The sequence below is a fragment of the Stenella coeruleoalba genome (genome assembly GCF_951394435.1).
Source record: "Stenella coeruleoalba genome assembly, chromosome: 16".
Classification (NCBI taxonomy): Eukaryota; Metazoa; Chordata; class Mammalia; order Artiodactyla; family Delphinidae; genus Stenella; species Stenella coeruleoalba.
Genome location: NC_137162.1, coordinates 45315106 through 45328282, shown reverse-complemented (window position 1 = coordinate 45328282; position 13177 = coordinate 45315106). Strand labels below are relative to the sequence as shown.

Genomic DNA, 13177 nt, shown 5'->3' with positions numbered 1-13177 from the left:
GTCTAAGGGAGACAACAAGTGAGAAGAGGGCATGGAGCTGTGTTCTGAGGAGGCTTCTTGTTTAATGTAGACAAAAAGAGTCCATAAAGAGATGTGGAGATGAGAGCCAGACAGGGAGGGAGGTGTATGGTATAGCAGTGTGACATCTCCATGCCCTCTGAGGAAGGGAGGGTGCAGTGAGGCTCTCGTCTCTCCCAGGGTTACAGGATGGTGGGACCCACTGAGCAGTGACGGAACGTATTAGAGACTGTGTGAAGATAATTTGCCAGGGTTTTTATCACTTAGGCATTGAAGCTTAATTTCAGCTTGAACTGGATTGGAACTCTTTTTCTCTTTGTTATGCCTCGTTCCAGTTCTCAACATTGATGTTTGGCAAACTTTCCTTCTTCTCATTGGGAAACTTGACATTCTGACTGTAGGAGAGAATGGTGTCACCCACTCTACCTGATGTAATTTACGTATGTGCTTTTTTTAATGTCATTCACCTTTTCCCTAGATGTACATTCCTCATTGAAACACTGTTTCAAGGCACTTCTGTGGTAATGTTAACATTGGCACAGGCCTAGGAATTAGATTTATTTTTGTCGGTATTCTGTGACTGATAACAGTTGTTTGTATATGGCAGTTGCATAGTAAATAAGTATGGAATGAATGAGAAACTGACTTGAATGAGTCCTGGGATTTGCTTCGTTTCAGTAAGTCCAAATAAGTGTAGCAGTGTTTAAGGAAAAAAAACCCAAAAATATGATCTTTTGAAACTGAATTGTTACTTTCCTACCAAGTAGTGGAGAAGCAATACCAAATATTGACAGCTTTCAGCCTTTAAAACATCTGTATCTTCTGGGGCTGGCTGTTTGATTTTACCAGGTAAAATATTGAATTATTCTAACAAGGAAGACAGAATAAAGGCTTTACATCATTAAATTTATTTCTCAAGTTCATAAAGTAAAGAGCAACCTTTAGATCTCAGTCTGGATTTATAATGTTACCTAGCTTAACAGCTAGGCTTCTCCCTAACTCAGTACCATTCTTTACGGAATAATGAATGTCAGAAGGTCTAGGACGTGAATTATTGCTGCTCAGAACTTTTCTGTAGATTTCCAGACGGTGTTATGGCCATTTCTTGTAAGGTAGCAGGTAATTTGATAGTGATTATAATTGGTTTTCTGTACAAATAATCCAAAGCATATGGTATCTTTGTTTTAATTTAGTAGACTAAACTAAAATTTACTAGTAAATCACCAGCAGATGAGCCTTTAAGTTGGATTCCCAGCAGTGCCTATGTTTGTCCCTAGTACGTTCTTGACTCATGAATGAAACTTGAATGATTATAAATTTACTTTTTCTGTGGACAGAGGGACTCATTTCCCAGAGAGGTAGATTTTGGTGATATATTGCCAACACCTTGAACACACTTTATACTTATTTCTTTTCCTTTATAACTATCTAATTGACGAACTTAAGAAAGACCAAGAAACATTCTGTGAGACTAAACACTTAATAGCACTGTCTGTACTGTATTACATTTAAGAGACTTGAACTCCTATTCCTGCTCAGATTTATAAAGTAAGGGAGAATTTAATAAAATTATTCCCAAAATTACACAAACACATTGCTATAAAGACAACATTGCCAAAACACGTGCTGACTGCAGGCTACTTGGGAGGTCTTGAAACACTTCTTCATCATCATTTTAGTCATATCAAGTGTTCAGGAGCCAAGTGTACAGAAGTCAAGGCAGTCTGTGATTTGGTGGATTGAGAGGAAGGAGAAAGTCAAAATTTTCTTGGTGGCCAGCTTTCTTTAAGGAGAGCCTTGGTGGAATGGAATCAGCTGTTCCTCAAAGGAGCTTTTAAATGAGCCACCAGTTCCTTTGTACTTCCTTCTGATCAAAGAATTTTACCTACATCTCAGCCTTCTCTGATCTTCACCATGGTTATTGCATGGCGTGTGAACTGAAAACGAGAATAGATAATTTAAAAAATACACGTTAAGATCATCTCTTCCATTTGTAATAGTTTTTTTATTTAACTCATTTGATTTAGAGCAAGGCTGAGTGGATTCAGGGAAGGTTACTTCATTATTTTTAAAAATCAGATTTACATTTGGAACATTTGCTTTTTTTAGAAGTTTATAGTGTGGAATATTATTGTATTCGTTTGCTAGGGCTACCATAGCGAAGTACCACAGACACAGACTGGATGGTTTAAACAACAGGAATTTATTTCCTCACAGTTCTAGAGGCTAGAAGTCCAAGAACAAGGTGTCAGCAGGTTTTTCCTGTGGACTCTTTTGCTTAATGTGTAGATAGGTGGTATCTTCTCCCTGCATCTTCTGTGTATATCTGTGTCCTAATTTCCTCTTCTTCTAAGGACACCATTCGTATTGGATTAGGGCCCAGCTTTAATGGCCTCATTGTAACATAGTTACAATGTTAAAGATTCCCACCTCCAAATGTAGTGGCATTGTGAGTAATGGGAGTTAGGACTTCAACATATAAATTGGGGATGGGAGGTTAACAATTCAGTCTGTAACAATTGTGTATCAGGGAGGTCAATTTAAAAGCAGAAAGAACAGGTAAAATTACAGGAAGAAATGAAGAGAACATAAATGAAGGCATTGACAATAGAAATGGAGATGGGATTTGAGATTGAGAGACATTAGGGAGGAAGAATTTGTTTTTAAGACTTTGTGACTTGAAGGTGGAGGAGTGTGAGACGGAGGAGGCTAGCAGGACTCTCAGATTTCTCTAACCCAGGAGGACAAACAGGCTTGAGGGAGTAGATGTGAGCTGTGCAGTATCCCTGCAGAGTACCCAGCACTTTGCAGCCAGACAGCCTGGGTGGGGTCATCTGTCCTGCTTTCCCCTTCCACATCTTATAGCAGCTCCTCATCGCATGGACCACATGGTATACAACTGAACACGCAGCTTCTTGCTTCTGAACCTACACTTGAATGCTTCTTAAGATACTTACTACTGCCGTCTTATTTTTACAGTTAGTTCCAAATTCCTGTTCTTTTCTTGTTAATAAATTCCTTTAGGGCAAGGACTATTGTTTTATTCATCTTTGCCAAATTCTCCAGTATCTCATAGCTGGCCTGGTGCATAATAGTTTGTGCACAGCAAATTGTAGTTGAGGGAATGATTTGTTAGTAGGATTGTTATGTTCAATTACTTGTTTGCCCATTTTAATCAAAGCTTGATACTTAACACCTGTTTGGTTTTTTGCAGCATGAGAAGACTTTGGGACATTCCATGAGTCATTCAAGTAACATTTCTAAGGTAGAGTGCTACTGAAATATGTTATTTTTGTAGCTTGGGGTTTTTATATTCTTATACCTGGCATGTGTTTACACTTTTCTCTTTTAAAGACATAAAGTTATCAGTTCATTACTTTAATCCGCTCTGGGACCATGTGAGGTATATAGCAGTTATATTTTTCTAGTGAGGCAATTCTAGATTTGTGTTGGGGGGAGTGACTGATAGGAGAAAACCCCATTTCTTCCAGTAGAAATTGTTTCCTTTCAGGTAAAAGAAATCTCAGAGAGTCGCCAGAGAATCTGTCACCTCAATTAGGAATGCATTTGCCTGATGGTAATAAAAAACCAACTCTACTGACTTAAATAACTATAGATTTCTGTTGTTCTGATGACAAGATGTCTGGAGGTGGATGGTTCAGGGCTGACGCAGTGCTCACAGATGTTGCCGGGGATCTAGGCTCCTTCCGCTTTCTTTGTGCCACCTTCCTTGGCACGTTGTCATCCTCATGTTTGATCTCAAGGTGGGAGCTGGACCTCCAGGCACCCTGGCTGTGGTCTGTCAGCTGAGAGTGACCCTTTTCAACAGGAAGGCAAAAGCTTTCCCAGAAGCGCCCCTCAGCTGCCTGACTTCTGCTTACATCTCACTGGCCAGAACTGGATCATAAGACCCCCGCCAGCTGGAACGTGGCTAGGAAAAGGAGGGCAGAGGGGTGAATCGGCAGCCAACAGCACCTGATACACCTGTGGGGTAGTCACTTGAGTAGCCTGCCGGGAGCACATCAGATGCTAGGGGTGACCCCGGAGCCAGCAGACGGTGTCTCCCATGCCGTGAGCTTGCTCCTATGCACTGCTCATCTCTCAGCCTAGACACGGGCTCTAGCCAACCCGTTGTCCATACAGGTGTGTCTATGAAGGTTCCTTGCAAAGATGGATTTTCTCTCGCATCATGTCTGTGTCAGATCCTGACAGGAAGATCTGAATAGTGTGGCAAAACCTATTCTGCTGTCTCAGGCCTCTTAATTTCTCTAAAATAAACAGTGACATTATATGCCAAATGTTTTTTATTCATATCACTCTATAGTATACTTTTGAATTAAAAGTAGAATGTAGAAAATCCTTTAAGACATTAATCATCTGTTCTTAGGCATACTTGTGATGTAATCATGTCATTCTGCCACTGAATTTTGCATGAAAAGAAAAGTCCACAGTGCTTAGTGTGCCTAAAGGCCATTTACAGAGTGCTTCTTGGTTCATTGCTGACCTGACCTTCCCCCAGACCAGTGGAGGGTAGCTTCAGCCACCTCATATAACTACCTTTCACCAAATACTCTCTGCTGTTCCAACCTCCTTTTCTTTTCTTTTGCTGTTCCTTCAGCCAGGAATGCTGGAGCTATAGAACTGTGTAGTGGTAGATCATTACTGTCTGAGTAAAATGGCCAGTTTTGCCCTACTACTTTTTGAAGGAGCTGTCCAACATATAAGCATAGAGAAAAGTAAGAAGGCATAGATCTAAATGGCCTGTCTGGTTAAGTTGAATTAAACATTTTAAAAGCACACAGTAGCACTCATTGCCTTGCTCCAATGGCTAAGAGCAGTTCTGAAAGATGTTATTATCCTGTGCCTCAGATACATGTTTCTTGTTTGTTTATGGTTTTAGTAAGATTTTATTTGAAGGAAAGTTTCCTACTATAGTTAAAAAAGTTTGTAAACTCATGGCTTACAATGTCTAGAGGAACATTTGTTGGGCTTGTCACAGGCCTGGAGCATGGGCCTTCTGAGTTGCTCTGTGAGGGTGTTAGAGGGTTAGGTGGACAAGGGTTTCTAGCCATGTGACTTTGAGGAAGGATACTCCTCTGAACTTTAATTTCTTGATGAGTAAAATTAGGGTAATTATACAACCTTCAGGCTTGCTCTGAGACTTAGGGATAATGTTGGCAAGGAGCCATGGGACAGCTTCCTGATTGCAATGAGTCAGTAAACTGACTCTTGTCAAACTTGGTTGAACCCTGGTGATCTTAGGTTGATTGGGTCAGGATAGTCCTTGATGGTAGCTATTATTATGTCGTTCCTGATCAAAGACAGAACCATAGGCAGACTTCGTTTCATTGCATTTCACTTTATTGTACTTTTCAAATATTGCGCTTTTTACAAACTGAAGGTTTGTGGCAACCTTGCATTGAGCAAGCCTGTCGGCACCATTTTTCCAACAGCATTTGCTCTCTTCTTGTCACTGTGTCATGTTTTGGTAATTCACTAAATATTTCAAACTTTTTCATTAGTATTATTATATTTGTTATGGTGATCTGTGATCAGTGATCTTTGATGGTACTATACGACTTGCTGAAGCCTCAGATGATGGTCAGCATTTTTTAACAGTATTTTTAAATTAAGGTATGTACTTTCTTTTTTAGTTATAATGTTACTTCAAAGTTAATGGAGTACAGTATAGTGTAAACATAACTTTTATGTGCACTGGGAAACCAGAAAATTTGTGTGACTGGCTTTATTGCGATACTTGCTTTATTGCAGTGCTCTGGAACTGAACTCACAATATCTCTGAAGTATGCCTGTATATGCTTTAAGATAAATATCACCTGGGGGTGAAAATTAAGAAGTCTAATCAAAACTCTGGCTTTTTTCCTTGTTTCCTTCTTGCACACATTTTTATTGTGTGTTCTCTGTGCCAGGCACTGAGCTCCAGGTGCTAGCATAAAGTGATGAGCAAAACAAACAAGGCCGCTGACATGGAGCTTTCCTGTAGGCAGGGTTGGAATTTTCTGAAAAAGAAGTTTTAGCTCCACACTTCCACACTCTTAGAAACAGGGGTACTGTGAAAGCCTCAAAGCTTTCAGAGCAGAAAGAAGATTTGGGTCTATTGCATTTCCACAGCAGGAGTTCCTGCACACTTAACTGGGATCAAAAGAAAACCTCAGGAGTGGGGAGTCTTGTGTGCTCACACCACTAACTTCCCAGTGATCCCCTCAGCATGAAATTTTGTTGTAAAATGTGAGCCTCCTTAAGTATGTTAGGCATGAACCAGTTAAATGGGGCTGCAGAACAGAGGGCAGGACTGCTGTGCAAGATAACTAGTTTTTTTTGTTTTGTTTTGCGGTACGCGGTCCTCTCACTGTTGTGGCCTCTCCCGTTGCGGAGCACAGGCTCCGGACGCGCAGCCTCAGCGGCCATGGCTCACGGGCCCAGCCGTTTCGCGGCATGTGGGATCTTCCTGGACCGGGGCACAAACCCGTGTCCCCTGCAGCGGCAGGCAGACTCTCAACCACTGCGCCACCAGGGAAGCCCAAGATAACTAGTTTTTGAGAATGCAGTTCTTCCTTGTATTTATAAAATGGGCCTGTTGTTTGAAGCTACTTTTAGGCCAAGATATGTAAAACTCTTATCTTCAGTGTAGCAAACATACTTAAGCAGATGCTTCATACCCTTGAGATGGAAGATACAAAGAAAGTTCAGACCATGGACATGTTTTATGCTACCTGAGATCTCTGCTGTCTTGTCAAGAGACTTTTCCTGCCAGCTCAGCCTCTAGCTGGATTTCAGGCTAGTTTGTGCTCACATTAGTCAGTCACCTGCAGTCTGCATTATGCTCCTGTTAAAAAACTAGTACAAAATGTTCTTTCGATGTGTTGCCTAAACCCTTATTCTATCACCCACCACTGGTCCTGATTCTGCCCTTTGTGAACTAGAGCTCTGACAGACAAGGGGATTTGGGAGGCTGTGTGGTGCAGAGAGGGGAAGGGCTAGAGGTAGGGTCTCTGCTGTAGGAGTGATGTTCAGCCCCTGGCTGACAGGTGGCCTTCACTCCCAGGGTGACTTGGAACACGGGCTGGTGGGGGGAATGCAGCGAGATACTGACACAGCCTTCGGGGGACTTGGGTGATCACGGAGGCTGCTCCTGGAAGGCCTGCCATGTTAGGGTGAGATGACGTGACTCCCTGTCCAGGGGTGTTGTACCACCACTGCCCACCACCTGCAAGCTGTCTCATCGCTCGGCATAAAGTATCCTCAGTTGTAACGTATACAAGGAGGCCCAGTGCAGCGTTTAGGAGTATTGCATGAGTTCAGATTTTGTCCAACACTTAACTGTGTGCAAGACATTATGCTTTGAATGCTGAACTAAACAGAGAAGAGAGGAATAAGTAGAGTGCCATAAAATACCCGCAGACAGAATTATTATGAAGGTGAAAGAAAAGGGGCTAAGGTACAGAATTATGAGGGACCGAAGTTAAAAGGGCTGCTCGGAGAAGGTATGGCTGAGAAGGGGATACTTAAAGCAGGACATAAAAGGTAAAAAGGAGCTGGCCAGAATGGGGTTAAACTGTAGTAGAAAACTGGTTTGTCACCTTCTTGGGAAATCCAGTTCTTTAGGTAAAGATGAAAGGCAGGTATTTGCAGCCTTGGTCACTGGGAGTGATGGCTGTCATGGCCACCCAGTTGCAAGGTACCTGTAAACCCTGGGGCTGTGTTGGTTGGGACCATTCCAGTGAGGACCACTGTACTTTGACCTAAAACCCTTTAGAGGAAGGTTAGAATTCCCTGAGGCGGCTTAAACTCACTCTGTCCGAATAGAATTTTTTAAGATAAAAGGAATTGGCCTAGGCCAGGTTCACTGAGGGGGCTGGGCTTTCTTGAGCCTCTGCTGATACCTCTCAAGGGAGCCTTATGTACGGGAAAGGGCAGCACACAGACATGGCGTTAGTTTACTGAGAATGCTGAGGGAAGCATTCTTATTCAACCCGGGGAATTGGATTTGGTCCAGGTGACACAATTTCTTGAACAAGTTCATGATTGGCAGCACTTACCACAGGGAGATGGCAGTGGCAGGCTAGACATCCATCATGAAGCCTGGAGCATGGGTCCCCTCCTCCCTGCAGCCAAGCAGGTTCACTAAGCTCCAGCAGTTGCTGAAGACTGGTACCTGGCAGAATATTTTAGAGCTCTGCATAATTTTATTCAGATACCATGAACATTATGTGCCTGCCTCTGGTTAATCAAGTATTCCTGGGTAGAAGTCAGATTGGACATGTTTAACGAGCACTTAAAATTATTGCTGTTCTGTTGTTTGGCAAGCAAATCTCAATGAATTTGAGCATTGACTCTCCTGGAGCTCTTGAATATTTTCTAGTTAATGTTGCCGTTAGGTAGGAATGAGATACAGCAGAATGTCACATGTCAGATGTAAATACAGCCTTAGGATGGTGGCTTGCTGGCCACACACCTTGGTGTGATTGTCAAGACCAAGGCCTGCTTCTCTCTGTTTCTGAATACAGAGTTAACCAGTGACAGACTTAGGTTACTCAGACCTATGGGTTAAGTATAAGGCGAATGTGCCTTTCTTAATTTATACTGAAGAAAACAACTATCCCAAAGACAAGATACTTATTTTCATGCAGTAGAAACAAGGAGAATGAATTGGTGGAGTTGAATGGCATCAAGTGGTAACAGCCTGCTTCACGTGTGTCATGAGCACCACATAGCTTCACTCTGGGTCCTGATGGAGCTCCATGGTCAGTGTCTTGCTGTTTGGCTCCCCTCTTATAAAGATTGATTGACCGTATTTTCTTTTCTTTTTTTCTAGCCTTCTGACTGGTTACAGTTTAATTTTTGGCTGAAACTCTAGACCAGCAGTTTTCAGTTTGCTTTTGGATCTCCTGGCAGGGAGAGGGAGAAGGTTAAACCCGGTTTCATAATAATACGAAGACATTATTTGCTTTTATTACTCTCATTCTCGCACAGGTGTACAGTGGAATTTCCAGAGACTGAGTGGCATGCAAGATGGCATCTTCTCTCTGACACTAATGGAATGTGTGCTGGTGGTCTTGTGTTTTAAAAACTTCTAATATTTGGTTGATGTAACCCACATAAACATAAGAATGAAGCTCTTTGGGGGCCTCCGTTTTTTTTAGCGTGTTAAGGGGTCCTGAGACCAACAAATTTGAGAACCTCTGTTTTAGACATATTAAAAGAGACACAGTTACTCCAGAGTGTCCTTGTTTTATTTAGTCACCAAGTGTTCATTGAACACCTCCTGTGTGCTAGGCACTGTGCAAGGCTGAACAGCAGCAGCTTCTTGGTGAACATATTGTTCCAGTAACATCTTTTTATAAACCTTGACAAGTGCCAGGAAAGAAATGAACAGAGTACAAGGACAATGAATAATAGGAGTGAAAAGCCCTTTTTGAGGAGAAACCTGAGGAACAGCCAGTTGTGCTGGGTGGGGTGTGGCAGCATCCCCAGGAGGAGCAAGAGGTTGTGGAGTGCTCGGTGACCAATGCCGAGTCGCAGAGCAGAGAGGGAGGCTGGGCTTGGGGCGTTGGGGCCAGCAAAGGGGTTTCAAGCAGGTCCCTGAGTATTCTTTTGGATTGTGGGTCGGGGAGGGCGTGTGCTTAAAGAGAGAACTGATTTCATTTGTCACCTAACACATTTGGCTTTAGAGGAAGAGCCTTAACATTAAGTTTGGGGTCATCTTTCTTGTCTCCTGTGTTCCTTGTCAGTCGCATTCTCCCAGGCCAAAGGTTCACCCGCCAGGTGAGCAGCCTGGGCAGAAACTTTTCTCATCCCAGTGAGTGGACAGTGGTTGCCTCTGTTGGAATGGGGGCGTTTCATCACAGATATACCTGCAAGTTTACTCTGTAGACCATCAAGCAGTAGTAGTCCACCTGGAAGCCTTCTACGCAGTGGACACATTCCAAGAATGGTGTGTGTCACATCTCTGCATCTCTGACTTTATTTGCTCCTCATAGTAGCCCTGTGGATTATTGACCTGATTTTTTTTTTTTTTTTTTTTTTTTTTTTTGCGGTACGCAGGCCTCTCACTGCCGTGGCCTCTCCCGTTGCAGAGCACAGGCTCCGGACGCGCAGGCTCAGCGGCCATGGCTCACAGGCCCAGCTGCTCTGTGGCATGTGGGATCTTCCCGGACCGGGGCACGAACCCGTGTCCCCTGCATCGGCAGGCGGACTCTCAACCACTGCACCACCAGGGAAGCCCTGACCTGATTTTTAAATGATTAAATTCCTGCTCCAAGTGGTGTGCTCTTGGGAGGTGGTGTGCTTAGTGGAGTGACCCAGGAACACACACAGACTGAGGACTTTGGAGTCAAAAACAGTGCTTTTGCTACCACCTCAGAATTTTCTCAAAGAATGATTGGAAATAAAAATGCATTTCAGGGCTTCCCTGGTGGCGCAGTGGTTGAGAGTCCACCTGCCGATGCAGAGGACACGGATTCGTGCCCTGGTCTGGGAGGATCCCACATGCCGCGGAGCGGCTGGACCCGTGAACCATGGCCGCTGAGCCTGCGCATCTGGAGCCTGTGCTCTGCAATGAGAGAGGCCACAACAGTGAGAGGCCCGCGTACCACAAAAAAAAAAAAAAAAGGCATTTCAGTTATATTTGAAAAGTTAAATATTTAGGGACTTCCCTGGTGGTGCAGTAGTTAAGAATCCACCTGCCCATACAGGGGACACGGGTTCGAGCCCTGGTCCGGGAGGATCCCACATGCCACGGAGTAGCTAAGCCCATGCGCCACAACTACTGAGCCTGTGTACCTAGAGCCTGCGCTCCGCAACAAGAGAAGCCACCGCAATGAGAAGCCCATGCAACGCAGCGAAGAGTAGCCCCTGCTCGCCGCAAGTAGAGAAAGCCCACACGCAGCAATGAAGACCCAATGCAACCAAGAAATAAATAACATAAATTTATTAAAAAAAATTTATTTAAAAAAATTAAATATTTAAAAGAAGTCTGTAGCAGTAAAAGGGTCCTTTTGATTACTAAATAACTCAGAAACCCAGCCCTTTCACCATGGTATTTCTGGTGGTTTGGGGGCCTTTATATGGTTACACTTATAGTTTCTGGGAATGTGAAGCCATCTTTGCTCAGAAATCATTGTCTTCAATGTAATTTATTGAAAACAAGTTATGTTTGCAATATTCCCAACAGTAGCTTAAAGACCTGCTTTGTAAGATGAGCCATGAGAAAGTCCCTTCAGCTGTTGTCTTCCCTGTAGCAGTGCTATGACATAGGCCCCTCCTTATGCTGGGGGCATATTATTATTCACATAATTCCAACTCTCTCTAAAAGGGCACCGAAGAAAAGAATTCAGTGTTAGTGCTACTTGCTAGACAAAGCTGAGAGTCATTTATAATGGAAATCATTTTAGAATTCAGTAGTTTTTATTGTACACTCTCCTCCATGAATTCTGTATTGTACGTATTTTATATTGACTTTTTTAGCGGTCGGTTTCAATTATTTGCTATTGTGAAAGCTTGTTCTTGGCCCAGCCCTTCATCAGGAGTCAACATGTGTGTATCAGAGCAGCCACAGAACTGGCCTCTCCTCTTTAATTGTAGATCATTTTGGAAGATGAATACAACTGGGTGTTTATTTTTAGAAATCAGATTCTCTCTTAATGAAGCATTTCTTTTCACAGAGGAAATTCTGCACTAAGCAGAAGGTTTGCTGAAACGCAGTCTCAGTCTGTACATTGCAGTGTCTAAACACCAAGTGAGACTCTATTTGGCTTTATTATATGAAGTCAGGCCTGCTGAGCAGCAGTAAGGACCCAATCACTCTCTCTTGGTTTGGGGACAGGAGCGGTAGCATTTAGTAACCTCCTGAGCAGAAAGTAAAGGTAAGCAGAATTTCTAAAATGGCCCCCCAAAGATGTCCCACCCTGATGCCCAGAGCCTGTCACTATGATGAGACATTGCTGATGAGATCATTGTATTAATGGAATCACATGAGCTTTTAAAGACAGAGAGCTTTCTCTGGCTGGTGGCAGAGATTGGAAGCAAGAGTGGACTTGAAGATGGGGAGGGATGGATGGGGAATGCAGGCATCCCCTGGCTGACAACCAGCAAGTAAACAGGTCCTCAGTCCTAAACCTGCTAGGAACTGCCTTCTGCCAGCAACCTGAATGAACGTGGAAGTGCATTCTTCCCCAGAGCCTCCACAAAGAAGGGAGACCCTGAGCAGAGGGTCCTATCACGCTGTCTGTCGCATGATACATTTGTGGTTTTGAGCCACTAAGTTTGTGGTAATTCGTTAACATGGTAATAAAAATCTAATACAGGTGGCAAATGCCATCTTTATAGAGGAAAAACCTCTCTCTTGATAGCTGTCAGAGCCCTTCACTTTCAAAATCTCTGTGCTGACAATGTAACATGCTTTCTTTTTTTTTAAGATTTTTTTTTGATGTGGACTATTTTTAAAGTCTTTATTGAATTCGTTACAATATTGCTTCTGTTTTATGTTTTGGGATTTTTTTGGTGGCGAGGCATGTGGAATCTTAGCTCCCTGACTAGGGATCGAACCCTCAACCCCTGCATTGGAGGAGAAGTCTTAACCACTGGACCACCAGGGAAGTCCCTAACATGCTTTCTTGATTTAGCCATCTTCTTTTTCTTTTACTTATTTTGATATTTTTGTTTGTTACGTTTTTTTGGTAGAAATACAGTAGTGCAATGACTTTCAAATTATGTTGACCATAATCCTTTGTAAGAAATAGTGTTTACATTGAAACTCAGCTCATTGACACACACAACTGAAAGAAAAAATTCCCCCAAAGACTTAATCATCATGTCAGATGCACTTTGACATCTATTCTATTTCATTGTTAAAAATGTAGGTCATGACCCATGAAATCAATTTCTTTACCAGTTTTTCCAGAATTGGAAAATGATTACAGTTGGTTGTGCAGTTTTATGGTACTTCTTAGACTTTCAGTCTCATGTTACTTTAAAAATAAATTTGTATTTAGGAAATACCTGTTCTTGGTTAAGTGGTATAAGGTTGGAAAGGGTCTTCATGAAAAGTCTGTGTCCCTCCTGCCCGGGGTCCCTGCTCTCCTTCTGTGTTTCACAGGAAACCACTCTTGGGAGCTACTGACAGATAGTCTGCACGTGC

General features: G+C 42.9%; 1 protein-coding gene across 12 annotated transcripts in view; it reads left to right on the top strand.

The window, feature by feature from the left end:
* Positions 1-13177, top strand: part of MARCHF8 (membrane associated ring-CH-type finger 8) — a 113952-nt gene that overhangs the window by 86856 nt on the left and 13919 nt on the right. For 11 of the 12 annotated variants that reach the window (XM_079900674.1, XM_079900683.1, XM_079900677.1 and 8 more), the window contains one exon: positions 3233-3283. The exons of the other annotated variant lie outside the window; for it this stretch is intronic. In XM_079900674.1, coding sequence (XP_079756800.1) covers positions 3233-3283 — 51 coding nt within the window. The remainder of the gene's footprint in view (positions 1-3232; positions 3284-13177) is intronic. 12 annotated transcript variants of the gene reach the window in all.